The 26,842-nt window shown below is 50.2% G+C and overlaps 12 protein-coding genes across 12 annotated transcripts; 6 read left to right on the top strand and 6 right to left on the bottom strand.

The window, feature by feature from the left end:
* Window positions 1-403: 403 nt before the first annotated feature.
* N7519_000817 (60S ribosomal protein eL20) lies at window positions 404-1,061 on the top strand (the record flags this gene model as incomplete). Its single annotated transcript, XM_057287595.1, has 3 exons — window positions 404-607; window positions 665-841; window positions 903-1,061. The coding sequence occupies 3 exons, from the start codon at window positions 404-406 to the stop codon at window positions 1,059-1,061; spliced, it is 540 nt and encodes a 179-aa protein (XP_057153678.1).
* An 835-nt stretch (window positions 1,062-1,896) lies between these two features.
* On the top strand, window positions 1,897-3,016 carry N7519_000816 (cytochrome b5 reductase family protein; the record flags this gene model as incomplete). The annotated part of the gene is made up of 4 exons (XM_057287594.1): window positions 1,897-1,941; window positions 1,997-2,264; window positions 2,319-2,396; window positions 2,448-3,016. The coding sequence occupies 4 exons, from the start codon at window positions 1,897-1,899 to the stop codon at window positions 3,014-3,016; spliced, it is 960 nt and encodes a 319-aa protein (XP_057153677.1).
* Window positions 3,017-4,298: 1,282 nt separating this feature from the next.
* On the top strand, window positions 4,299-9,126 carry N7519_000815 (uncharacterized protein; the record flags this gene model as incomplete). The annotated part of the gene is made up of 8 exons (XM_057287593.1): window positions 4,299-4,367; window positions 4,758-5,132; window positions 5,209-5,637; window positions 6,334-6,348; window positions 6,400-6,486; window positions 6,549-6,575; window positions 6,663-7,040; window positions 7,129-9,126. The coding sequence occupies 8 exons, from the start codon at window positions 4,299-4,301 to the stop codon at window positions 9,124-9,126; spliced, it is 3,378 nt and encodes a 1,125-aa protein (XP_057153676.1).
* Window positions 9,127-9,362: 236 nt separating this feature from the next.
* Window positions 9,363-9,740, bottom strand: N7519_000814 (uncharacterized protein; the record flags this gene model as incomplete). Its single annotated transcript, XM_057287592.1, has 1 exon — window positions 9,363-9,740. One exon carries the CDS (start codon window positions 9,738-9,740, stop codon window positions 9,363-9,365), a length of 378 nt encoding a protein of 125 aa, XP_057153675.1.
* A 106-nt stretch (window positions 9,741-9,846) lies between these two features.
* On the bottom strand, window positions 9,847-10,230 carry N7519_000813 (uncharacterized protein; the record flags this gene model as incomplete). Its single annotated transcript, XM_057287591.1, has 1 exon — window positions 9,847-10,230. One exon carries the CDS (start codon window positions 10,228-10,230, stop codon window positions 9,847-9,849), a length of 384 nt encoding a protein of 127 aa, XP_057153674.1.
* Window positions 10,231-10,416: 186 nt separating this feature from the next.
* On the bottom strand, window positions 10,417-10,836 carry N7519_000812 (uncharacterized protein; the record flags this gene model as incomplete). Its single annotated transcript, XM_057287590.1, has 1 exon — window positions 10,417-10,836. The coding sequence occupies one exon, from the start codon at window positions 10,834-10,836 to the stop codon at window positions 10,417-10,419; it is 420 nt and encodes a 139-aa protein (XP_057153673.1).
* Window positions 10,837-11,718: 882 nt separating this feature from the next.
* On the bottom strand, window positions 11,719-14,250 carry N7519_000811 (uncharacterized protein; the record flags this gene model as incomplete). Its single annotated transcript, XM_057287589.1, has 8 exons — window positions 11,719-12,636; window positions 12,688-13,248; window positions 13,298-13,566; window positions 13,618-13,771; window positions 13,828-13,926; window positions 13,976-14,109; window positions 14,158-14,175; window positions 14,223-14,250. The coding sequence occupies 8 exons, from the start codon at window positions 14,248-14,250 to the stop codon at window positions 11,719-11,721; spliced, it is 2,181 nt and encodes a 726-aa protein (XP_057153672.1).
* Window positions 14,251-15,049: 799 nt separating this feature from the next.
* Window positions 15,050-15,940, top strand: N7519_000810 (uncharacterized protein; the record flags this gene model as incomplete). The annotated part of the gene is made up of 1 exon (XM_057287588.1): window positions 15,050-15,940. One exon carries the CDS (start codon window positions 15,050-15,052, stop codon window positions 15,938-15,940), a length of 891 nt encoding a protein of 296 aa, XP_057153671.1.
* Window positions 15,941-16,439: 499 nt separating this feature from the next.
* N7519_000809 (uncharacterized protein) lies at window positions 16,440-16,967 on the bottom strand (the record flags this gene model as incomplete). Its single annotated transcript, XM_057287587.1, has 1 exon — window positions 16,440-16,967. The coding sequence occupies one exon, from the start codon at window positions 16,965-16,967 to the stop codon at window positions 16,440-16,442; it is 528 nt and encodes a 175-aa protein (XP_057153670.1).
* Window positions 16,968-17,356: 389 nt separating this feature from the next.
* On the top strand, window positions 17,357-19,198 carry N7519_000808 (nitrogen permease regulating protein NPR2; the record flags this gene model as incomplete). Its single annotated transcript, XM_057287586.1, has 4 exons — window positions 17,357-17,399; window positions 17,458-17,886; window positions 17,939-18,075; window positions 18,134-19,198. The coding sequence occupies 4 exons, from the start codon at window positions 17,357-17,359 to the stop codon at window positions 19,196-19,198; spliced, it is 1,674 nt and encodes a 557-aa protein (XP_057153669.1).
* A 475-nt stretch (window positions 19,199-19,673) lies between these two features.
* N7519_000807 (histone acetyltransferase NGG1) lies at window positions 19,674-21,808 on the bottom strand (the record flags this gene model as incomplete). The annotated part of the gene is made up of 3 exons (XM_057287585.1): window positions 19,674-20,657; window positions 20,708-21,174; window positions 21,289-21,808. The coding sequence occupies 3 exons, from the start codon at window positions 21,806-21,808 to the stop codon at window positions 19,674-19,676; spliced, it is 1,971 nt and encodes a 656-aa protein (XP_057153668.1).
* Window positions 21,809-22,960: 1,152 nt separating this feature from the next.
* N7519_000806 (60S ribosomal eL15 domain-containing protein) lies at window positions 22,961-26,090 on the top strand (the record flags this gene model as incomplete). The annotated part of the gene is made up of 9 exons (XM_057287584.1): window positions 22,961-23,062; window positions 23,135-23,212; window positions 23,319-23,676; window positions 23,727-24,263; window positions 24,888-25,033; window positions 25,105-25,191; window positions 25,405-25,561; window positions 25,659-25,885; window positions 25,950-26,090. 9 exons carry the CDS (start codon window positions 22,961-22,963, stop codon window positions 26,088-26,090), a joined length of 1,833 nt encoding a protein of 610 aa, XP_057153667.1.
* Between the last annotated feature and the right edge of the window lie 752 nt (window positions 26,091-26,842).

Raw genomic sequence — 26,842 nt, 5'->3', positions numbered from 1 at the left:
AGTGAGTACCTACCATACGATTTTTCTCGAAGATTTGTACTAACATTAAACTCTTCCAGATGGGTGAGTGATTTCTATTCCCTTTCCGATACCCCAGGACTATTTTCGAGACAACGGTGCGCGCATATGTTTGGAGGGAATTCGAGACGCAAAGACCCCCACGATATCGACTTGGGACAATCACAGAAGAGGAGGACGCAATGGCAAATCGACGTCGCTTGGAATTGTTTATGAAGGAACCCAGAACGCTGTCGATCAGGGCTACGCATGGTTGAAACTCGAATTTTTTTTCTCAATATCCACAAATCACCTTTGGTCTTCTCGAATTATCGCCAAATTACATCGCGCACCGTTTTATCTCTCGAACTGAACATTTGGGCAATTGGAATATCCACTACGAACTATGACTGACGGATTCCCAGGGCGTCTTACTGAGTACCAGGTCATCGGGCGTCACCTGCCCAACGAGGCGAACCCCACGCCCAAGCTGTACCGCATGCGCATCTTTGCGCCCAACACTGTTGTGGCCAAGTCGCGTTTCTGGTACTTCATGGCCCAGCTCCGTAAGCTCAAGAAGGCTAACGGCGAGATCGTTTCCCTGAACGTGGTATGTTGGGATTGAATATTTGAGGATATGGAATGGTGCTTATGTTTTCGTGTCTAGATCGAGGAGAAGCGTCCCCTCAAGGTCAAGAACTTCGGTATCTGGATCCGCTACGACTCGCGCTCCGGCACCCACAACATGTACAAGGAGTTCCGTGAGATGAGCCGCACCGACGCTGTTGAGGCCCTCTACCAGGACATGGCTGCCCGTCACCGCTCCCGTTTCGGTTCCATCCACGTATGTTACGCTATCCGAACCATCCGCCAATGACCACATTCTAATGATTATTTTACTACAGATCCTCAAGGTTGTTGAGATCGAGAACAACGACAGCATCCGCCGCCCCTACATCAAGCAGCTCCTCCAGAAGGACCTCAAGTTCCCTCTGCCCCACCGCGCCGGTGGCAAGGTCGGCAAGAAGGTCTTCGCCTACTCTCGCCCCTCTACCTTTGCTTAAATGTGATGTTCTGGGTGTTGGGTTTGGAGTGTGTGTGGATGAATGACTGTTTATGGCCATAGCATGCATGAAAGATGGTCACGTGGAGACCACCGCCCTGTTCACGGGTGAGATGGTTGGATGTCTCTAGTTCCCCGTATGGTGGCATCTTTAGGTTATTTGAAAAAATCATCGGGTTTCTTGAATTATTCGAGTTCTAGTAGGGTAAAGGGCATACCATGAAGAGTAGGCCTATTTGATAGGTGCTGGGGCATCATATCGAAGATATATCGACCTGAAATAATGGCTGTTGTCTGATATGTTTCAAGTCAGTCCCGAGGTCCATTCACAATGCCCAGGTGTGGTCGGATGAATGTACACAAGGTAGTTGTTGCAAGTCGCTTACTGCTGGTCATAATATCTCATTGCGAACTACATACATATAGACCCATGGGAATGAATAATATCATATCAAACACTCATCGATTCTATCTGCATATTACAATTTCAATCCTGAAGGAGTAAGTGTCAGATATCGGAGTTTCTTCAGTCACGCCCGAGGCCGGGCCCCGAACCTTGATGCCCTGCAGGTCAGGCATTTATCGGTATCTTCAGCTGCCATTTTAGTTGCGAGTCTTTCATTTAGCCTGCAGTAAAGCTGCTTAGTTTGAATATTTTGAGTATCTTTACTCAAACATTGGTCTTTGCAGCAGTACAGGAACCTATTGCGTCATTCGAAATCAGGTCGGGAGGGAGCTGTCCGCTTTCGCGTTTGTAAGCCGACTTCTTCCCGCGGACATTCCAGGGTTCACCAGGTTCCTTTCCCTCTTACCCCATCTTCCCCCAATTCATTACAATGTTTGCTCGTCAATCTTTCCGTTGCGCGCAGCCCTTGAAGCAGGTTAGTTGAAATATGTCCTCAATTCAATACCCATACTAAACGCTATTTAAATTAGAGCTTCCGCAAATACTCTGCGGAGGCCGCTCCCAAGAAGTCCAACTTGACCCCCATCTATGTTAGTGTCGGCCTCGCCGGTCTCGGTGCTGGTGTCTACCGCTACAGCAACGGCGCGGTTACCGAGCCCAAGGACCGCCCCAAGGTCTTCAACGGCGAGGACTGGGTGGATCTCAAGCTGGCTAATATTGAGGTCCTGAGCCCCAACACCAAGCGTCTTCGCTTCGAGTACGACGATAAGGAGGCAGTCTCTGGTCTTCCTGTTGCCTGTGGGTATTCTGACTCCGATGATGCTTGCCAATCGACCACTAACAGGCATATAGCTGCTCTGTTGACCCGTTTCAAGCCCGTGGGTGCCGAGAAGAACGTCCTCCGTCCCTACACCCCCACCAGTGATGAGGGTAGGATAAACATGAACCACAACTTATTCCTCATATTCTAACACATGGCAGATATTCCCGGCTACCTTGAGCTCGTCGTCAAGGCCTACCCCAACGGCCCCATGTCTCAGCACATCCACTCCATGAACGTCGACCAGCGCCTGTCGTTCAAGGGACCTCTTGTCAAGTACCCCTGGGAGGCCAACAAGCACAACCACATCTGCCTGATTGCCGGTGGTACTGGTATCACCCCGATGTACCAGCTCGCCCGCGAGATCTTCAAGAACCCCAAGGACAAGACCAAGGTCACTCTGGTCTTCGGCAACGTCTCCGAGGAGGATATCCTCCTGAAGAAGGAGTTGCAGGATTTGGAGAACACCTACCCCCAGCGCTTCCGTGCCTTCTACGTCCTGGACAACCCCCCTGAGGGCTGGACCGGTGGCAAGGGCTACATCACCAAGGAGCTGCTGAAGACCGTCCTGCCTGAGCCCAAGGAGGAGAACATCAAGCTCTTCGTCTGTGGCCCTCCTCCCATGTACAAGGCTATCTCCGGTGGCAAGGTCAGCCCCAAGGACCAGGGTGAGCTCACTGGTATCTTGAAGGACCTTGGTTACAGCAAGGAGCAGGTCTTCAAGTTCTAGGTTATTATAGAATATTACCTAGAATAGCCATGTATATTGGTGCATCTTGTTTTCAGCGTGTTGCCGGGTCATTGGCTGGCTTCAGACGTCATATTAAGAAATACATTTTGTCTCCGAATATATATAATGTGTATCTGGTAGTTGTATTTATCCGTAGCAGTATAGACATATGAAGAACCGAATATTCTCTTCCTTTTTAAAAAAAGGAAAGAGACGGGGAGTCTGTGATGAAGATGGGAAGGGTGGTGGATATATATGTGCACGCCAACTGAGAATCCCTCAGTAGAATCGACATATAACTAGCAAAAATCGTCCCAAGTAATTATCTATACAGTAGTAGAACGATAAAACAAACAAACATGCACCCGAAATGTATCCAATAATTGCATGCAAGCTATATAAGTTGCCCCCAAGAGCCGACATACATGCATGTATACATAAAGTACCTACTGGTAGCTAAGCGACAAGACTAGACACTTCATATGTAGACTATAAAAGTACAATGAACCATTGCGGAGAGAAAAGAAGAACCAAAAAGGCAGCTAGAACGAATTGAATTAGGAAGTCAGAACAGGCGTTCGTACTACAAGCTGGAAACACCTTGTACTCAGCTGAGCCCCTCTTCTACAGCCTGGGCTTGGGCGACCCTGAGGTTGAGATGTCGGCGGGGGGAGCATAGCACACACCTGAACATGCCCCAGCCCCTCCAAGAAAAGAGAAAAAAGAGCAGGAAAAAAACAGTAGAATTGTGAAGGAATAGGCGTGGAATAGAATAAAAAGACCCGGGAATTTATATAAATAAATAATATAGTTAAACTATATATAATTGTTTCCTTAGCATAAGCAAGTACCTGGCGTGCAAGTATATGGGCCATGGGTTACCTACCCCTCGGGACCCCCCTAAGAGCCCGTCATCCAACCTTTGAAGGTACCTACCTAGGTAGGTAGTTACGTATCTATTATTAATTTAGCCCTATAACATTGTATATTATTATAGAAGGAATATTATGGATCTAAAAAATGGAATTTAATACCTCCGTATGTATATATGAGTAGAATAGTATAAGGAGGTGCACTAGGGGTGCAGTGCTATGGGTCTCATGACAAGCCAGAGCCTAAGCCTAAAGCAGAGTGAAAATGCCCGGGGCACTTCGGGGTGGCCTTTTGCTATTTAGTGGGTACTCGGCCCTTCCACCCCCCGGTCCTCTTCCCCCCCTTCGCCCCCGAAAAAAATAACAAAATTCTCTTTTTCTTCCAACACTCCTCGGCCTCCAAAAAGACAATGGCTTCCAATCAAGATGATACGACCGTTCAGGTCAACAAAGAAGAGCTCAGACGGGCTGGCGACTTGGTAATTTTCCATTTCATTATTTTTTACTTTTGACTTTTGCATTTTCTTTGTTTCGGTTCTTTTTTTCCTGTTTTCTTGTGTGCATCCCCACTGCGCGCCTGCTACGCGTCGCGTGGGAGCATCTATAAAGCTACCTATTAAGCTGTTGAAGCTTAAATTATACTGTCTCTTACTTGAGCAGCATGTTGGCAAGCTTCATCTGCAAAAAAGAAAGAAGAATTCCCACCATTTCCCTCCCTCCAGAGCTGAGGAGCGTCTTGACATCACACCTCTTGCCAACTAACGCGCTGCCTGACTGCCACTCTTCCTTCGCTAACCCTATACCCATACATATACCTAATGACCAAGCGCAATTACTCCTGCAATCAGACCGCTAACAATGCCTGATAGATCGTCATGCGCCTGATGGAGGTGCAGTCTTACATCGCCGACCTTGGCAAGGCCTACGTCCAGCACGTGAACAACATCACCGAAGGACGTGATGCCACCATTGAGCTTCCCGCCGGTCCCTCTGGGTTCATGGGCCACGATGTCCCCTTCCGCGCCGGCAGCCCCGGCGCCAAGTCCGAGGCCGGTGGTCCCAAGAAGCGCAAGCGCGCGCCTGTCGACCCCAATGCGCCCAAGCGTGCCTTGACCCCCTACTTCCTGTATATGCAGCACAACCGCAGCAAGATTGCCGATGACCTGGGCGGTGACGCGCGCCCCAAGGATGTCGCCGACGAGGGCACCCGCCGCTGGCAGAGCATGGAAGATACCCAGAAGGAGGTATGTATCGGCATCTATCAGAGCAGTTCTAGCTTGATATCACTTGTAAGTATGCATAGCTAATGTATCCGCATAGGTCTGGAAGAAGATGTATGCCGCCAACTACGACCAGTACAAGCGCGACATGGCCGCCTACAAGGCCGGCGGCAAGGTCGACGAGGAGCACGATCCCGCCGCCAACCAACTGCAGCAGGATTTTGCCGGCGCCGAGCCTGAGGCCGAGGCCGAGCCCGAGGCTGAAGCTGAAGCTGAAGCTGGGCCCGAAGAGTCCGCCGATGAGTCCACCGAGTCATCCGATGAGTCGCAGTCCCCCTCTCCTGTGAAGGAAAAGACTCCCCCGCGCAGCACTACCAAGCGCCGCCGCAGCGAGAACAAGGCCAAGGAGGCCGAGACCCCTGCCAAGTCGCCTGTCAAGCGGGGCCGTAAGGCTGCCGAGCCGGTGTCCACACCGGCTGTCAAGACACCCGCTGAGAACAAGCGCAGGAGCAAGAAGCGCAAGAGCGAGGTGTAAATGAGTTGATTGGTGCTTTCTGCTTTCTGATGTTTGATTTGCTTGACTCTTGGGTCAGATGAGATGGTCCAGGTCTGGTGGACTGGATGTGTAACCCCCCGGTTTTACATTTTTTGAGCGGCGTTTGGGGAAAACTGTACCTACTTAGCTTGAATTAGTGAAATGGACTGATCATAGGATGTGGTTTCTATATATTTGAGTCAGTATCCATGGCAGGTTAGGGTTACATAGTTACCTCTTAGATAAGTCGTTAGTAGAAGGTTTTAAGATGAAGATGGTATTTCCCACCAGAGCTATACAACGAGTTATAAATATAGAACTAAATAGAAGCAAATTAAAACCCAGAACAGACTAAACCTCACTAAACCTCACTAAATCAACTAAATCAACTAAAACCTCACTAAATCCAAGCGCATTATCAATTTACCAAAGCCTTGACTAATGCCGCCGACCTCCGTCCCCGGCCCAATCGGCCTCCACGCTCACTTATCATGGGCAACCTTATCAGTGGAATCAAATGTTTGAAATGTACCGCATCCCCACATTCCTACTTGACTTCCTTTTGATCTTGAATTGTCTTTTTACTCCTTCACTTACTCTTGAGGTATTCAAAAGTTGAATACTGCCTCAAAAACTGATTATCCTGCACGCCAAGAACTGCCAGGTTCAGGTTCCACATGAACCATGCAGCTTATTCCGAAGGAGGTAAGTCGCACATACATTCTCCGAGACACAACACTACTAACACCCCTGTAGCTTGACAAGCTTACCATCGCCCACCTAGGCTTCTTGGCACAGCGTCGTTTAGCACGTGGAGTGCGGCTCAACCATGCAGAAGCTGTGGTATGTGTATCTTCTGGAGATGTCTACGGGTAGCACACGATCATTAACACATCCCCCAACAGGCCCTGATAGCCTCAGTGCTACACGAGGTACGATAACCCCCAATTCCATATGAAATCAGCACGTACAATATACCCAATTAATCCAATGCGCAAACTAACACTCAAACCCCGCAGTTAATCCGCGATGGCCACTACTCCGTCGCCGATCTAATGTCCATCGGCAAAACAATGCTCGGCCGCCGCCACGTCCTCCCCTCCGTATTGGCAACCCTCGTTGAACTCCAAGTCGAGGGTACTTTCACCTCCGGTACCTACCTAGTAACCGTGCACCACCCAATCAGTAGCGACGAGGGCGATCTCGAACGCGCCCTGTATGGCAGTTTCCTGCCTGTCCCCGCGCCTGAGGCATTCCCAGACCCGGACCCGGAGGATTTCAAGCCGGAGAAGATGCCCGGCGCGGTTATTCCTGCTAGACATACGCGTGTGGAATTGAGTTCTGGGAAGAGGCGCATTAAGCTTAAGGTTATGAGTAAAGGAGATCGGCCGATTCAGGTGTGTACTTTGTATTCGATATCCGAGGCGGAAAGGTAAAGGAAAGCGACTCGAAACGAGTGATGCTAATCGTAGTGGTGATTGCTAGGTCGGATCGCATTACCATTTCATCGAGACGAACCCGCAGCTGCACTTTGATCGCGTGCAGTCGTACGGTTTCCGACTGGATATCCCCGCAGGCACATCGATTAGGTTTGAGCCCGGCGATACGAAGACGGTCACGCTCGTCGAGATCGGTGGACATCGCGTCATCCGCGGTGGAAATTGGTTGGCGAATGGGCCGCTGGATATGAGTCGTGCCGACGAGATCACGACCAAGCTGCAGATAGCTGGGTTTGGGCATGTGCCGGAGCCGCAGGCGGATAGTGCGCTTGTTTCTGGGTTCTCAATGGAGCGCGAGGCATACTCGCGCATGTTTGGTCCTACGACGGGGGATCTGGTGCGGCTTGGGTTGACGGATTTGTGGATTAAGGTTGAGAAGGACATGACGAATTATGGGGATGAGTGTGCTTTCGGTGGAGGGAAGACGCTGCGCGAGGGGATGGGACAGGCATCTGATCGGTCTCATACCGAGTGTATTGATACTGTTATCACGAATGCGTTGATTATCGATTGGACGGGTATCTACAAGGCTGATATTGGTATCAAGGACGGGCTTATTGCTGGTATTGGCAAGGCTGGCAACCCGGATGTCATGGACGGCGTGCATCCTGATTTGGTGGTGGGCTCGTCTACGGATGTCATTGCCGGAGAGAACAAGATTGTTACCGCTGGTGGTATCGACACGCACATCCACTTGATCTGCCCGCAGCAGGTGGATGAAGCTCTGGCCTCGGGAATCACCACTTTCCTCGGTGGTGGCACTGGTCCTACCACTGGATCAAACGCGACGACATGTACACCTTCGCCGAACCTCCTGCGTCAGATGATGCAAGCATGCGACAGCCTACCCATAAACCTAGGTATCACGGGCAAGGGCAACGACTGCGGAAAGAAGAGTCTCAGAGAGCAGATCCTAGCAGGCGCAGCAGGTCTCAAGCTTCACGAAGACTGGGGCTCCACCCCAGCAGCAATCGACAACTGTCTCGAAGTCTGCGACGAGTACGACGTGCAGTGCATGATCCACACAGACACACTGAACGAATCCGGCTTCGTCGAGCAGAGCATTGAGGCCTTCAAAGGCCGCACAATCCACACCTACCACACCGAAGGCGCAGGCGGCGGCCACGCCCCAGACATCATCTCCGTGGTCGAACACCCCAACGTCCTCCCCAGCAGCACAAACCCAACCCGCCCCTTCACCCTTAACACCCTCGACGAACACCTCGACATGCTAATGGTCTGCCACCACCTATCGAAGAACATCCCCGAGGACGTAGCCTTCGCCGAGAGCCGCATCCGCGCCGAAACCATCGCCGCCGAAGACGTCCTCCACGACCTAGGCGCCATCAGCATGATGTCCTCGGACTCGCAGGCCATGGGCCGCTGCGGCGAAGTAGTCCTCCGCACATGGCACACAGCACACAAAAACAAGATGCAGCGCGGCCCGCTCGGCAGCGACGCCGACACCGGCGCGGACAATTTCCGCGTAAAGCGATACATCAGCAAGTACACGATCAACCCGGCTCTCGCGCAGGGAATGGCGCACGTCATTGGGTCCGTGGAGGTGGGCAAGATCGCCGATCTGGTGATGTGGAAGCCGGCGAATTTCGGCACGAAGCCTGTATCTGTTCTGAAGAGCGGGATGATTGTTACTGCCGAGGTTGGAGATCCGAATGCGTCGATCCCGACAGTCGAGCCGATGATTATGCGGCCGATGTATGGTGCGCGCGTGCCGGCTACGTCTATTATGTTTGTTTCGCAGGCTTCTATCGATGCGGGGATTGTGCAGACGTATGGATTGAAGAAGCGGGTTGAGGCTGTGAGGAATTGTCGCTCGGTTGGGAAGAAGGATATGAAGTTTAATGATGTTATGCCTAAGATGAAGGTCGATCCGGAGAGTTATACGGTTGAGGCGGATGGGATGCTTTGTGATGCTGAGCCGGCTTCGGAGTTGCCTTTGACGCAGGCGTATTACATCTTCTAGATGTTCCTTTGGCTTCTTTCTGTCTTGCATCTTAGCTTTTTTGGTCTTTTAGTTCCTATATACCTTTGATCTTCTGAGTCGTTTTATGTGATATAGGATTTCTATATACGAATTTACTTCTACCTTTGAACCTACTTCAGCTCTACGATTTGCTACAATGGCACACATGTACAGTCAACGGCAAAACAGTCATCGATTAAGCAAACTACTTTTTTTTCCGTCCTTTCCTCTTCTTCTCAAAACCCTAAAGAAGCTAACATCCCCTCAATAGAACCAACAACAATCCCATCCGTCCCCCGTCCATCAGTATTAACAAGAATATCCGCCCAGTGCAACAAACTAGCAACAAGATCATTGCACATACGCGGCACGTTATAGCTATAAAACCCGTACGGTTTAGCCTGCACATAAGCATTGCCACGAGCATCAGCAGCCATAGTCATAGAAGCATCCTTAAGCCGATAAACACTACCAACAAGCTCACGTAGACTCTCAGCAACAATCTCACCAGCCTGGGGATCCGCCCTCAGAATCCTCGCCTGCGTCTCCAAACCGAAGATGAAAGCCGCGCGCTCACGTTGAAAGGTCGATACAGGGCCGGGTCGGGGAGGCATAGCGTCGAAGGAAAACGGTACGTCGAATATACGATAAAAAAGAGCAATAAAGCAGTTATGTAGGAAATAATAATCCAGTAAATGATAATCCAATTCCAGAACCTATCTAAAAGCACAAGTTAGCCACAATCTGATCAATCAGTTTCGCCACCGCAACAGGGACGTCAGTGCAAAGGTTATCGCGCAGACGATTAGCAAGGTGGATACACTGGCCCTTCAGCGCGGCGCAGTGCATAGGAACGACAGTCTCGTAGAAGCCGGTCTGGTGGACGAGGACGTAGGGGTGGTGGCGGCTATCGACGGCCATCTTCATCGACAGCGAGGCGACGATATCGAGGTGCTGGATGAGCTGGAGGCGCAGGTTTGGGATCACGTAGTCGCGGCTGTCGATGTCGTGTCGCAGGAACCGTGCCTGTTGCTCTAGAAGGATGACGAGGTCGTCGCGGGCCTTGCGGAAGTCGCAGACGGTGGATTGGTTTATATGTGGCATGGTGGAGTCTATGAAATGAAGTGGATGAAGCGAGTGTGGGAAGGTATAGATCTAGATGAAGGAAATGTTAATGTGAATGAATGTGCTGGAACGTACCTGGGTTACTGGGCTGAGATACAGCTATAGCTATATAGCTACAGCTGACGCTGGTGCGAAGTCCGTGAATCGATGGAGGGAAACGAGAATCTAGATGTATCCCAGGTTAGCTAGTGCATGCTCCAGGCAAAGTGCGACGTGGATCTCGGTGTCGACAATAGTCTGGTGGATGTGGTCATGGAGGATATCGGCCAACTGACGGGTGTCACGGCCGACCTCGTCGCAGATCTGGGGGATAGTGTGGGTGAAGTAGGCAATGCCCTTGGAGGCAACATAGGTCATGTCGGCGGCATCAACGGCAACAGCCTCGGAAGCCCACTTCACCTTGTCGCACTGAATCTTCAGGGACTGGACGTTGAGAGCGATCTCAATAAGGTAGTTGCCCTCGGGCATCGAGCGCAAAGTGGTGATGTAGGAGCGGATGTTGTTCACAAGGATACCACGCTCCTTACGGTACTTGAGAATAGCTCGAGTACCGCGGAAAAGCTTGCGAGGGATAGACTCAGGCATCTTGGGATGGGAGAGGCTGGTCCTCTGGTGATAGAGTGGGAAAGATGGGGAGATAAATGGATCACTTACCTGGTTAGGTTAGTGGAGTAACTGTGTGGTGAAGCTGTGAAGCTCAAAGCAGAGTAAAGTAAGCTGGTTGTACTGATGGAGTGTGAAGAAGAACCGTGAAGCGGATGATACCTCGAAATTGTCAAGGCATCGGGACCTATTTATGCATTTGCATCTCGCTGGTCTGATTAGACTGGAGACAAAGTCTTCATTAAGAAGAAGGGGATGAAAGACGTCCGAGTTATTGTTAGGGATCTTTGTTCCCTTTGTTCTTGATATCTGCAAGCCGCCATGATATTGAAAGAAGTTAGTATGCAAGGCACAAAATAGAGAAGGTAAACTCACCAAGGCTTTGTTATAATTATAGTCTGGCAAAGCCATTGTTTAGTCCTTTGTTCTCTATAAACAGATAGATGAGAGCGGCAATATCGATCGTCAAAGAGATTACTGATATCGATGGTTTACCTATGTACTCAGGTTGTTAGGGTTTCTCGACGATGCAGTCTAGTTTCACCTAGGGCTATTGAAGGTGGACCAAGCTTACTATTTGGCTGGGGTTCAGGAACAGTAATGCGTAGTAAGTAATGTAGTTGGCTTGGAGCACGCAAATCTTCTGCATCACAGTGATCCATTCCCGTCAAAAGAATAAAAGTCCACGATGGATCCAGCTTCCAGGTATCCAGACATAGTTCCATCGGCGAAATACCAGATGGCGGATTGATAACAAGATAATAGAGAGGGGGTATCATACACAGTAAAACCGAAGAACAAGATAGGAAAAAAAAAGAAGGGGAATGGATCCATGCACCTACCGGTATAAAGAAAAGGTCAAGCCTATAGCTCAATCTCTTCCTCGCCGTGATTATCCGCCGAAACAAGCGACACATCTGTCCACGCAGAGAAAGTACCTTCACGCGCAGCTAGATAAGCAGCAACACGCGCCCGGCGTGAGCGATTCACGGTTTCTTCTCTTCGCACTGGGTCTGGTAGCCCATTCTCGACGGAATTTTGGTCCGGAGAGTCAAATGCTGACTCGGAGATGGAGAGAGAAAGTATGTCTGTGTGCTGACTGTCTGTTTGTTGGATTTGGCGGGGAGATGTAGCACCATCGCCAGTTAGGTCAGTGATTCTTGTAGATGTGCCTGGTTCGGGCCCGAGTCGGAGTCCTGTAGCCGAAGGTTCTAAATTTGGCTGGTCGGGTATGAGCGTATCCCCTTCTTCACTTCCCTCACCACTGGCCGGATCGAACCTGTCTTCTTTTTCTGTTGGCCATGTAGACGGGAGAGGATTGACTTGAAAGAGCCCAGGTTCCGCACGCTCTTGAAGATAGCGGTGTGCTTGACGGATTTCGTTGCGTTTAACTCTGGCAGCCTCTTCGGATTGACCCAAATGATGTAGAGATACATGCCCCTGATCATGATGCTGGCTTGCATCGGCAGCACCAAGACTAAACTCTTCAATGCCACTACTGGTTTCTTGGGTTGACTGTGTGGAGAGGTCCATATTGTATCGGGCCCTTTTTCTTGCGCGCAAATCTCCCTCGTCGTCAGCGTCATCGGCTACAGTTTGCCGCATGTGATTGTCATGCGAAAAATCGGTTCCCGAACAGAGGTGGCCGAACAAACGTCTGATGGAGACGTCTTCGTTCCAGGTCGTTGGATCCACGGTGCATGGATGGATGTCCTTAGGCCGGAAGGCAGCTACGAGCTCACATAGCTCGGAGTAAGAAGAGTGTCGTGAATATGGAAAACGCTATAACGCCATTAGAGAATATCTTCGAAAGAGAAAAGCAGTGCCACTTACTATCGTGTTAGGCAGATCTGGCCGGGATGACCGGTTAGAGGTTTCAGATGGACCATGGCTTAGAGCGGTTACTAGGTTCTTCAATGAAATTTCGCCCTCCTCCTTCACGCCATATGTGTCAAGGGAGAGTGCTTTCTTTCTCGACCGGAATGCATCAAGAAGTGCACTTCGCACCTGAGAAAGGGCTTCTTTGTCCTGGACATGTTTGAGACACAACTTCTCCAACTCGGCCAATGCAGATTCATCTGGCAGTTCGAGTTCATGTGTTTGGTACAGATCCCCAATACCACCACCTGCACCGACCTCGGGGATTTCCGCACCACCAGTTGTGCGATTCACAATAGGCACAATGTAGACTGTATTAGCGGCGCGAGTTACCGGGCACGAAACTCCAGGCTCACAACTGTGGATTCGACTTGACTCATTGTTGCTTAGGCAGCCTGTCACAGCTTCGTTTCCCAGGTCAAACCCACAGAGAGCAGGAGCTTCACTAACTCCCCTATTGCCTGGAGTCTGGACCAGAGACCGATAAAGGCCCATCTGGTAACGATCCACATGGATCTACGCTACATTAGCCAGTGTCATACTTGAGCTGCGTGGTGTTCATCACCTTTGTGTTTAGCGCAGCTGAGAGCGCTATCCAGACATCCTCGTAGCCGAACGTCCACGCCCGGAAGTAGAAGACCGTATCGCCAGGATAAGCCTGGACTTTCTGCAGCAGCTCAGACAGCCCCTCGGCTTTGGAGGGGAACTCCCGGAATGGATTTGTCTTGCTTGCAAAGGTAGAGTCCAGATACAATTTATCCAGTTGTTTCTGTCCCAGGGTATACGGTATCAAGACAGGGTGACGGGCCAAGCTGCTCACCCACCATGTCTCGGCTGAAGATAATCAGCCAGCAGTTCAACCAAGACGAGACATCGTCAACTCACCTCGGATGTCACCTGTGTAGATGATTGCCTTCCCATCCCCTTCAATTAGAAACATCACAGCCCCGGTGCAATGGTTGGCATCAAACAATGTCACCTTAATACGACGTCGGGGTGTGAGTTCAATTTCTGTTGGGGTATTCAGTGGAATTGGGCGCTGTGGGGAGTGAGCTCTTGGTCAACTCTAGTCAGAGTTCAGAACACGATACTAACCAGAAGCTTCGCAAGATGCTTATAGTGCAATCGGCGTGACTCCAAGATGCCTTTGTTGAAGTTCATCCGATGGGGATACTTTTCAATCCGGAGGAGCAGCTGCACATGGTCAGTTTAATGAATATCAGAAGGATGGATATGAACATACCTCTCGCGTGGCCGGCGAGCAGTAGATAAACGGCGTCCGAAAGGACTCGAGGCCCTGTAAATGATCGCTATGCACATGGCTGAGAAAACAAGCTAGTGGCGCCGGCCGCTCGGGGCATTTCCGGAAGTAGTCAACTGCTTTCCTTAGCTGCAAGTTTGGCTGATCTTATAGGTGAAGCTCACTGCGAATGTCCGGAAACTCTGTCGGATGGTTAGCGTGGAAGTGACGTGGAAAGTGTCAGACTTACCTTCCACAATGCCATCGAAGGTCGACATGGCAGTATCTAGAATCTGATGTCAGATTCTGCATGTCCAAGGTTGCCCAGGTGAAGATGTGCTGGATAAACTGGACATGTTATTTGCACGTGATTGCGAACGTAAAACCCGAAAGGGCAATAGAACATGTCCAAATCTGTCGAATCATTCTATAATTTAGAGTACTATGATTCGATGAACCATATTGACTTAAATATGCGAAGTTCAAGTCCAAGTAACGGAATGTGTCTACAACATTGTACGTCTTTTAACAGCTGGCCGTGCATCGTGGCCATGCCAACGCACACTTTGGACTTTTAGTTATAAAAGTCTTGCAAGGGCAGTTGTCTCCAAACTATTCTATTTTCTTTCTCTTATTTTCTTTCCATTTTCCATTTTCCATTTTCCATCTTCCATCTTTTTTCCCCTGTTGACTTCAATGGAACGCCTGTGAGACCTTGCCCCAAGGGTCAAAGAGCCGAAGCGTCAGCTGGGCACCTGATCGGGATTTTTCCTCTCTTTAATCATCATATCCATTGACCTGGATTACGAGAAATCCAGGTGAAGGAGAATTTCTGTTATAATTCTGAGTTATCGTACGCGCCCTGTCTCCCTGTCTAGCGCGTTACCCCCCCACTGAAGCCCTCCGCACCCCAAACACATCCAAAACGTCCCAAACATCCGGGAATTTGACAAAGGGCAAGGGGGTACCCCTCCAGGGCTGGATATCCTGAATCACATTCCAAGGTGTCTGGGACGACCTTGCCGTCTTAATTTGGGCTTTTACCTCTTGACCTCCTTCCACATCCGACCCTTCACCATGCGTAAACCATCCGTGGGCCAGATCGTGTATAACGCCACGTTTCCACGACCTCGCCCAAACGATCCCGGTTCGTTTGGCGCTCACATTACTCGAAACCTCGTTCCAGAAGTACGTGTCGAAACATCCCTTTTCTACGGCTCGCTAGACTGCATTGAAGCACAATACCCGGGGCTGGACTACTCGTATGGACCGCATCGCATGCGACTGAGTCGATTCCCATGGCACCGAAAGCTGTTCCGCACCTTTGACGAACTCGGTCTGACAGAGGAGGAGATCTCCAACCTCTGTCGGTGGGAGGGGACCAAGTCTGCGCGTCAGAGGTACGAGGCAGAAGAAGGGATTATCGTGCGGGACACCACAGCCCACTCAGTCCGACCGGCATCCCCGCAACCCGCCCCTTCAATCGAGGTCCACTTCAACAACTACGACTTCTGCGGGACAGAAGAGGAAGATGACCAGATCATGGAAACCCAGAGCAATGATACGGTCCGTGCGATCGATTCCCGTGCCTCCAGTTACCGGTCCGCCGAGGAAGAGCATGAAATCGAAGAGGAACTCAGTGATGAGGAAATGGAAAGTTGTGGCGTAGCCCTCAACAACCAGATCCTTGCTGCCATGGCTGCGCGCGACCAAGGCACTGATGTGCCGCTGGACGAGGACTGGGAACAATGGCTGAAGGAGGCTGGGGAGCGTGGCACTTTCGGCGAGATGGTGCAAGCCATTCGTTCGAACCAGCCCTTGACTCTTGTCGCCGACAATGTCCGAATCCCACACGGTCGCGGTGCGGCCCGTGTGGTGACAAGGGCCTTGTTCACAGTGCCCGACAGCATTATCGCAAACACTGCTCTTCCATCTACTTCCAATCATGCCTCGGGCACGGCTCAATGACTGCATACTATTTACTCGAGACCCTTCGAATAGGGCCCCGCTATGATTCGTGTTTTGCATTTTTACGGCGCATCTTACCTCTCTCGCATTGTCTGAAGTGGACTGGCTCCTTCTTCTCGGGGTTCCCTTTGCTTTTATCTATATCCATTGCTCTACTTACACGTCCAGAAGAGTCTCTTGCTTACGCATAGATTTCATTGTCTCCTGTCTCATTTTCACTAATACCCTCATGTTCCCGTTGCCGTGCTTTGTTTGACTCGTTGACTCTTTCATTACTTGCTTTGCCGGGGATATTTATATTCAACGTGCTAATCTGAGGATGTTCAGCAAACGGCAAAAGTTATTCTAACTTACTCAGAAATATATCTATCAAATATCAATTATACTCATGATTATCCATTATATGGGTATTGTAGGGGTCAAGAAGCAAACTGGATCTTCCTTGATATTAAACATTAATTAAGAAGCTAGCTAGTGTTTGCAAATAAAAAGGGCGAAATCAAATAGCATACTCGTTCTCGACGCGAGTGAACTCCCATACTTTACCATCATCTCTGTCAGTGCTGGTCACAAGCTGTATGCCTCCGTCTACCTGCACCGGCAAGAACCCATATCCCTGTCTCAGGAGGAGGACATAACCGCCGTCTGGATGTCCTCGCACACAAAATGATTCCTTGTCACGGTGCGTCTTGGCCTCCGCGATTAATTGACCTGTACCACTACACCCGATAAAAGTGCCAGAGACCACATTTTGAAAGCCTAGCATCTTGTGCTCAGATTCGACACACAACCAGTGAATACCGCACCCATGCCCACTGCGTTCAGAGACGAGGCGTAAGATACCTTTTCGAAGCCCAATCACGAAGTTTGTACGAGGATCGCGGATCATAAATGTTCTGCCTTTCCACGGACAATTCTTGGAGTGCGGCACAGTTGAGTCACTCAAGGTCAAATTCTTGATTGATCCATTGCAAACACAACATGTGGGTGTATCGCATGTTCCATCTTCTGTAGTATTGCACGACATCGTATCTTTCATTGAATGTTAAAACCAGGGGGTAAAAAAAACAGTACCTGTGGGATATCCTGAAGCTGTTGATGAATCGAAGTGTTGGTTGGTAGATGGTGCGGGGATAGATAAATTATATATCACGTGAGCTATGCTTCAACCAGGTTCAGCCAATCAAACAAACACAATGTACAAAGGCTAACCTAATTAGGAATAACTCTGGGAAATATTGATTTCGATAAGCTTCTCCGCTCCGAGGTCCGCTCCGCAACTGATCTCCATCTCCATGCCCATGAACATGAACCTCGTTTCAGCTCTGTGTTTGATTGGATTTGGCTTAATAGACTGCGCTGCTTTGCACTCAGATTGGTTATTACACATCCCTACAAGCCCACAGCATCTCCACGATGATCAAGGCAATCTTTTACAGTAAATTCGACACGATAGAGGGTGAGGACCTTCAATACCATGATAAGCCTTCAATTACCTATTGACTAATGATATGCAGGTCCAAAAGTCGTCCACCAGGTCCCCGACGGAGCCATCGTCCCCTCCCCCAACGCGCCCTCACAACCACCCTTCCTCACCTTCTCGGATGTCTCCTTCTTCGTGATCCCCCGTCAGGAGCTCTGTGGGAACCTTTTGCAAGTCTGCACAAACGGATACCGTATCCTGGGCTACCCAATATGCATGAAATCAGTGCGGTATGACCGGAATGAATTCATCTTCAACTTCTGCATAGTCCTCGCCGAGGAGGAGGACTTCAGCACGTATAAGAGCGTGGTGCAGAAGCTAGCAGACCTAATGCATGGCCTGGAAGAGCAAAATGGCTTCTTGTCCCGAGACTTCTCGAAAAGTGGGGAGGGGAAGGTTTATAGTCTCTGTGAGATGTTGATGGAGGATTTGAACAATTATTGCGAGTGCATGATTCCTATTGGTATGCCTGTGGACCTGTTCGGCACTATTCCGCTGCTAACCATTCTATCCAGACGAATTAAACACTCTCAACATAAAGCTTTTCCCGATATATCCCTCTCCCCCGCCCGTTAAGGCCTGGCAAGTGCCGCTCTTCACGTTGCGATACCAAGCTTTTATGGATGAGAACTGGGACTTGACCATGCAAAGGGTATGTGAAAGACGATACCGTCCCCATGGCTAGAAACACACCAGCTGAACCTTGCTAGATCGTACCACACATCAACGGCGTCAACAGCGTTCGCATCATCTCTGTCTTAGCCGACACAGACTTCTCCCTCACCTGCCGCGCCCTCCGACATCTCCTCTACTATGGCTGTCTATTTATCCTCGACATCTTCTCCTTCTCCGCCATCTACGCCCCAACCGCCCAATTCATTCCAACAATAGGCTCCGACGAAGCAATGCAACTAGAATGTGCCCGCTACGTAAACCTACGCTTCGCACCACACCCACCAACCGGCCCCTCCTCCCCTCTCCCCCCAACCCTAATCCCAAGCCCAAGCGCCAACGGCAGCACAAACGACAGCACCGGAACAGGCCCACTCTCAAGCTCCCTGACAGACCCATCATCAAGCCTCACACGCGAGGAATCCCGCTTCGACGCCGAAGAAATCTGGCCCCTCCTAGGCGCCGACGAAGACCCTTCCACGTCCACGTCCACCTCCCCAACAACACCAAACACGCTCCATAAACCCGCGATCGTCGACGGCGTCGCCCTGGTCGAGCTCTACGCCAGCCTAAAACAAGGCCAGAGCGTCAAGCAATGGTACGCAGCACACAGCCGCTCCCTAGCCAACATCGACATCCGTCGCTTTATCACCTTCGGCGTGATAAAGGGCTTCTTGTACCGCGTACACAAATACGCATGTGCAACGAGCCAGCCTGCGCCCCCGCCGCGCGCGTCCTCGTTCACGCCTACGGCGCTGTCGTCGCGCGGTACTACGGGGAATAATACGCCCTATGCGGTCTCGAGTGTGTCGGAGGACGCGCCTATCTCGGCGGCTGCGAGGAGGGAGTCTAGTCGTGAGCGGGCTGGGTCGGTGGTGAGTGGGGGTCGGAATGGGACTGGGACTGGGACTGGGAGTGGAGGGCCCCCGTCGGCGTTTTGGGAAGAGGAGGAGCAGGAGGAGGTTGGGGATGAGGTTCTTGCGAAGTATCTTGATGGTACGCATTGTTTTGATCAGATTTGTACGGAGTTGGAGATGAGTGAGAGGGAATTGACGGCTAGACTGAAGAGGTACCCTTGGGAGGTACTGATTATTCACAGATGAGGTTGGTGGAGATTTTCTTTTTGTTCTTGTCTTTTGGATTGCTAGAATTGATCGATACCCCCTACATACTTTTTATCATTTTGGCGTTGACGTGACCGAAAATATATATCGGGTTATCTCTGGAGATTTGACAATTGGAGAATTTGTGTTCATTGAAAGCTTACTGCTTGGAGCTTAAGAATAAGAATACACGGACATAGTCACATCTAACTATCTAGACACATGTGGTGGAAAAGATCCAGTGTGTATCTTCAAGCGGCCTGCAACATAGCCAAGGGTTCAACACTTGATGCGGTGGAGCACAGAGAGAAAAAAAAAGGAGGTATCCGCTAACGCCACGCCGGTCCATCATGCATTCGTATCGTATCGTGCGGGAAATAATTCAAAGGGTTGAGGTAGCTACCAGGTAGCCAAAGGACAGAAGACGGGTTGTCGAGTGGTAGAAACCCGCAAGAAAGCAGAGAGGCGAGAAGATTTATTCCTCGTCCCAATTTTCAAGCTCGGCTTTTTCGTATTCAGCCATAACTTCTGGGTCGAAGATCGTCTCTCCCTCAGAGGGAATGGTAGTCTTGATGTCGTCAAAGATAGGTAGGAATGCCTCGTTCCAGCGACGACGACGGTCCATGACAATCTTTGCAGCGTCGCCGACAGCGGGACGGGAAACGCCCGCAGAACCAGCGACTTGGCTGCCGCCACCTGCGCCGCCAGGCCGGTGCTTGGGCTGAGCGCCCTTCTTGCTCTTGCCCATAGTGCGGGTGCGTTTGAGATAGGCCTGTTGGACCTGAGAGTCGAGGTCGTCTTGGATGGTAGTGAACTCAAGCATGGCCATGTGCTCCTGGGCAATCTTCAGAATGCGAGCTTTGCGCGCATTGTTGGTGACTATCTGCTTCTTGAGCTCGCTTTGGAGTAGGCGGAGTCGCTCAGCAACTTCATCATCGTAGTGAGCGTCGTAGTCTGGATTATCATCTGCACCGAGGAAACCGATGAATCGTAGTTCAGCTTTGGCGCGTTCATCAAGTTGAGCATGATCCAGTTTTGCGACCGAAGTTTTGAAGTCGTTGGGATCTGCGTCGCGGAAGGTGGTTGCAGCAGGGAGAGGCTTGGTTTCGCTCTTGTTCTCCTTCTCGGCGGTGGATTGATCAATGTCCATTGCGTCTCCACCCAGTCCACTCACACTAGCAGTATCCCCATTTGCGGTTGGGTTGGAATCTTCGGGCAATGTACGGTGCTCGTAACGGAGGAGAGAGCACAGTCGGCTGAGGAGAGGCCCAACAGAGACTTCGTTAGTCTCGGCTTTATCGTCGGTGAGCTGTTCAATGCTGCCACGTCCTTGATTCAAAGGCAGCTGGTCCTTGTCATCTTGACTCGAGTCGTAGGACACTCCATCCTCCTCCGCCCAAATTTGACGATAGCTTTTCTTTCCGCGACGGGGCATGATGAATGGGGTAGTACGATCACCCTGTGACAGGTCAGCTTGTGTTGACATGAGAATAGCTGCAATTGACTTACCCTTTCTTTTAGCCAGGCAATGTCCTCCTCGGTAAGAGGCCGGACGTAAGGTTCAATGTAGGTCTGGAAAGTATTCGCGCTGACTTGGTTGGAGGGTTTGGCGTTGCTGAAGTCCTTGTCAGGAGCCACGCCAGCTGCCATGTGGGCAAGATCGGTCTTGGGGAAGTGGGCAACGCTGTAAATCTCTTTCTTCTCGTCGTCCGTCATGCCTGGGAGAACCTCCCGAATGTTGTAAATGGTCGGGTCGTCAAACTTCAGTGGGTTATCGCCAAAGACTTGCACTTGAGGAATCGCAGGTTGGGGTTCAGGTTGGTGGGAGTCGGCACTGGTATCAGACCCGGGGGTCCCGGGGGCAGGCCCGTCGCCAGCAGTGGTCGTGCCGTTGGGGGACATCATTGACGGGGGTGAAAGCGAGGAGCTTTCATCCGATATCGCATTCTTGGAGTTTTTCGATGCCGGAGAAGCCGCTGTTGATGGTTAGTGAAGGCTGAACGGTGGGGAAAGTGAAAGAAGATCGAAGTTGTGGAGATGGGTCGGTAAAAACAAAGAGTGGGAAGAAAGCGCCGAGTTGCATCTCTTACCTCCCTCAACCTTAGTCTCAGCTCCATCCTGGCGTGCTATCTCATGTGCGCCATGATTTAATGGGCGCTCCTCCTTTCCGCTGCGCTCTTTCCGCTTCTTCAGCTTGCCGCCCTTATGAATATCGTCGTCTTCTTCGGTTTCACGTTTCAATTTGGAACGATCTCGAACTTCACGATCAAGCTCCTGATCTTCCACTTCCTTGCGCTTTTGAGACATCTCGCGCATTCCAGCATTGCAAACCTCGCCCCTCATATCGGCCATGTCACTAAGACCCTTCAGATGTTCCACCAATGTCTCCAATGTTTTTGAATCTGGGATGTTCTGCGCGGATACCAGGTCCAACACTTCGGAGTACTGCACACTAGCCAAGTCAATGTGCTTGGTGACATCGTTCTCCAAGTAGCTTTGGATGGGCAGTGATGCGATAGCGGGAGCACTAGCACTGGACGGGGTGGTATTGCGGCTACGCGACTGGCGCGCATCGCGGCCTTTGCCTTTGCCTTTGTATGCGGACGGCATGGCGTTTCTTCAGACGATGATCGGACGAAGGAAAAAGAAGAGATAAAATGATTCAGACGCCAAAGGCAGTATCAACGAAATGAGAGATTGGTCGACAGAAAGGATTCTAGGAGGTGTTGATGGGACTAGACAGACACATGCTGTCGTTGGTCACTGGGAGCGAAGAAGAATGAAAGGAGGTTGAATTTCCCCCAAAGCCTGATCATGAGCTAAAGCAACTACAGAGCAAGAGCACCTTTCACGGATGAATTATGACTCTCAAAGGTGGTGACGGTCGCTGGCGGTTGGGGATATGCACGTGATGGCGATACGACGTTTATCATCACGTGCACCATCTTCGATTCATTGGCTCCTGAACACTTGGCATGAACATCCGTTCATGATGAATATGGCTTTCAGAAGGTTCAATTGTCTGCAACTACTATACAGCTTGCGCCTCACTAGGTGAAGGCTCGCACATGGCCTAGCGCCCAAAAATGTGGTTAAGGTTGAAAACCGATAATACATTCCTACAGTTCTGCGGTGAGAACTGAGAACCCCATTGTTGGGACATTCCGAGAGATGAGCCATCAGAGAGTTAATCAGGGAGTGTTTTATGAAACGAAACCGTTGGAGAATTACTATTTATAACACTAACTTGCTAAATCCCCATATCAAGTGTAAAAAGCTTGAAAAGTTGTCAGTGGATGATCATCTCCATAACCGGTCTACCGTGAACGGCCATGTTTAGCGAAGTATACAATGTAGACCCCGCGCTCGGCCATTTCTATTTGTTTACTCGTTTACGGAGATTTCTTCGAAATGTGAAACTCAGTGTATTTTAGCCAAGACGTATTTTTGCCTCTTGCCTCGTGGTTGGAACCAGGCTTATTCTACATTCTTGTGCCGGTCCCGATTGACTCTCGCATTCTTCCGCTGTAGAGCTCTAATTAGCAATGGGGATGTATGGGATGCTTCAGGATTAAATGTCGTCTTAAATGACTTTGCCTAAAACCATAGTGGTTGCCATTTTCAACTTTTTTTCATATCCAACTTCTTTCCCCTATGCACACGCCTTCCTCACGGGTCTCGAGCATTTAGACTCATAGTGTATCCTTTACTTGGCATTCATCTTCACTATTCACTTCCAAGGTTGACCCAGTATCAAGCATCATGTCAGCCGATACCATGTCTTCCCGAAGTGACTCGGTGGATAAAGTGGCTACACTTTGGGCAGGTTCAGGGCAAGCTTCGAATTCCACCTCGTCAGTCGCAGTAAGTGTGCTTTATTCATTCAGATTTAGCCAACAGCCCCCGGGGCTGATTCTAACTTGCATAATTAAATAGGAGAATGTTGCCTATCGGTTTGTTCTCGATCGTAAGGTTCAAACGATATCGAGCAACGGCATGCCCGACGATGGATTTGTATCAGGCCTCCTGTTTGTACCCACGCTAGAGCCGCATGATCCGTGCTATGACATTACCGCTTCGTCTGTGCCGCCAAATGTGACCCGCTATGAAGATGTCTCAGACTTCGGATACTCCCCTCGTTGGCCTTGCTCCATGGGTAACCGCCGAATGTTCGCTATCGTTCCTTTCTGCCGCCCAAAAGGTCGGCACGCATGCTATGGTCTTTTTCCAGCCCTCAGACAACGAGACCGGCATACCACCCGACTCGAACGACTCACGCTGGGCAACTAATGATGGGGATAAATGGAGAATGGACAACAATTACCCAGTGTATGCCATTTCAGGCCCAGCCGGAGCCACATTGATGAATGATCTCTCGTGGTATTCAAATAAGACGCCCGACACCAAGAGAGACAAATCGACGGAAGATTTCGCGCTACAGACCGAGACTAACCGGCTGTTTGCCAGAATTGAAACTGGTAGGTCACAAAAATGCCTCACTATCGAAATCTATGCTCACATATCGTAGGCAAAGAAACTGAAGGGGCGTCGCCGAGCATCTGGAGTTTCGTACTTGCAATTGCAGGAACAGTTCTTATACTCAGTATCATCCTGATGATTATCTATCGACTCGTCCTGCGCAAGAGACGGGCTCAGCTCCAGAGGCGTGTTAATGCAGGCCAAGTCGATATCGAGGCCTTGGCATTAAACCAAATGACGGTTCCTCAAGAGGTGGTTAACAAAATGCCACTTTATACATACTTGGAGATCAGCCCTCCAGCAGAACCAACACTTCCACAAGATAATACATTGGCGAATCCAATCGATCATGATTCTGGCGACAAGACCAACTCGGTACCACCCAGCGAAAACCACCATGCTCAAGACGAGGCTGGCATCCAGAAACCCGAAGCAGCAATAATCAAACCCGGACAGAATGAGTCTTGCAGAAGCAAGTATCGCCTGAGCCATACCCAAACAACTTGTGCTATCTGCCTCGACGATTTTGTTGTTGGGTCATCTACGGTCCGCGAACTGCCTTGTGGACACATATTTGATCCAGAGTGTATTGATCCATTCCTGACCCAGAACTGTTGCCTTTGTCCTTTATGCAAGAAGAGCGTTTTACCAGCGGGATCATACTATATCTCTGTGACCAATGAAATGGTGCAGCGAGAGCATCATTCGAGGCGCCCTTGAAAGAAACACACAAGACTGCTTTTGCTTGCTTTTAGTTCTTTGATTTTGGGAAGACTATGCTTCACGAGGCACCAGCATGGAGAGAGCGAGGTGATTGATTGCATTTACCGAGCGAGGCGATTTGACGATCTTGATGCTTTTGTATGATATTTTGATAGTATTGAGTATTTGGAAAATTTATCCCCAAACCAACCAATCCTGGACCAAAAAAAAAGAAAGATCCACTTGGGGAATTACAAGATCAGTCGGTCACTTATACGGTTGAAGAAACATAGGTCTGTTCTTCACTTCTCCCCATTGGCCTACAGCACAAGCAGTACGATAAGTACCTAAGAGTACGATCCTGAAGAGAGCCTTTCCATTCCTAACCCTTAATTTCCATTCGATATTGCCCAAGAAAATGAACGAAACCATCGATCCGGAGCAGTGTATACCAAATCGGAGGTTGTTACAGCCTGAGGCAGCTAAATAATTGACGCCTGATATTCAGGGCATCAAGTTCGCTCATCCCGTGATTGGCCGCGGTGGGTCAACTCGCTAATCGCTAGCGTCCCACACACAACCTCTGCCTCCCGACGTTTTCCTCCTCGAACTTTTTGCGACAACGACAACCGACGACCTCGTACAGCCGACAAGGTACGTTTTACCATCTCTCTTTTCATCCAGTTTCCGCCGCCAGTGCATTTATCTGACTTACAACCGTCCAGATGGGTGCCCTCAAGTACGTGGAAGAAATCCAGAAGAAGAAGCAGTCCGATGTGATTCGCTTCCTGCTGCGCGTCCGATGCTGGGAGGTGAGATAAAATCCCTTCGCCCCCCGATTGCCTGACATCTCCGCCGAGCACTGGTGTGCGTTGCCTTAGGATATGCCGTTTTTATGTGGTATTGCTAGGCGGCTCGAACAAAAGTCATTCGGCGGAAATGATTGTGGCACGCAAGAAAACCCTTTTGGGCTTCATGTGTCTTGCTATACACTCGTTGAACTTTGCTGAGAGTGCATAATATAGCTCCGCCAGCTGAACGCCATCCACCGTGCCTCGCGCCCCTCGCGCCCCGACAAGGCCCGTCGTCTCGGTTACAAGGCCAAGCAGGGTTACGTTATCTACCGTGCCCGTGTCCGCCGCGGTGGCCGCAAGCGCCCTGCCCCCAAGGGTGCCACTTACGGTACGAATTTGTCCTGTCGAAAGCAGATTTCGGATTTCCTGAAGGTCTGCGGGAGTTGAAGGATTTTTTTTTGGCTAATGCGTGATTGTGTGAACAGGCAAGCCCACCAACCACGGTATCAACCAGCTCAAGTACCAGCGTGCTCTCAAGTCCACCGCTGAGGAGCGTGTTGGCCGTCGCGCTGCTAACTTGCGCGTCCTGAACTCCTACTGGATCAACCAGGACTCCACCTACAAGTACTACGAGGTCATCCTTGTCGACCCCCAGCACAAGGCCATCCGTCGTGATGCCCGCATCAACTGGATCTGCAACCCCGTTCACAAGGTGAGTTTGGCTCGGAATGCGAATGTGATGTTTGATAGTTTTGCTAATAGGGCTTTCTTTCTAGCACCGCGAGTCTCGTGGCCTTACCGCCACTGGCAAGAAGTCCCGTGGTATGAACAAGGGTCACCGCTACAACAACACCAAGGCTGGTCGCCGCCACACCTGGAAGCGCCAGAACACCCAGAGCTACTGGCGTTACCGTTAAGTGCGATAGTGCACTTTCCCAGTGGTTTCGGTTGGAAAATGTTGGTTACAGCATGTGGTCATTTATTCAGGCACTTCTTTCCCAGACAGTGTTATCCACGCTGGGCTCAACTTTAATGCAGACCAGCCGGCTCTGTTGTTAGCCAAAAAGCCATCTTGTTCTATGTTTCAATTCCCCTATTAACGAAGTATGACTGGTTCAACTCCATGCCACTGGTATTGTAGAATGCGTAGAGTTATTTTTTATACTAGTCCTACGGATGTACTTATGCCTATCGTGAGATCTTACTGGTTCTTATCTCTTAGAGCCAACCTTGGAATACTCAGGGGGGGGCCGACCGCGCCTTAGCGGATCGCCAGCAAATGGTCTAGTTCACTTGTGGCCGAGAGCTAAAGCATCTTGTTTTTTTATAATTAGCAAATTTTATATGTTCACGCCTGTCTTTAGTTAACGGATGTGCCACAAAAATAGATCTGCCGCCTGCAATTTCAGGCGGCTAATCCATAAATAGAAATTCAGAGCCTGAGGCATGAACCACTTCCTTCCCCCGGCCGCTTTCCCAATCCGTCCACAGACTATGAAATGCTGCTGTAACGATCCATCCGTCTTCTATTGGATTCTGAGGTGAGATAGTTCTTTCTTTGGTGAGATTTGACTTGCTTACCGAAGGCCTATCCCTGCAATAGACCAACCTGTTATTTACCAAACAAAGAAGCAAAGCTCGCCTTACTCGACTGCCTAACCCCCCCACT

Source organism: Penicillium mononematosum (genome assembly GCF_028829835.1).
Source record: "Penicillium mononematosum strain IBT 11891 chromosome Unknown utg000001l:1.0-4488741.0:1.0-4491989.0, whole genome shotgun sequence".
Classification (NCBI taxonomy): Eukaryota; Fungi; Ascomycota; class Eurotiomycetes; order Eurotiales; family Aspergillaceae; genus Penicillium; species Penicillium mononematosum.
Note: the sequence above shows the minus strand (reverse complement) of the source record. Positions and strands in the feature narration are given on the sequence as shown.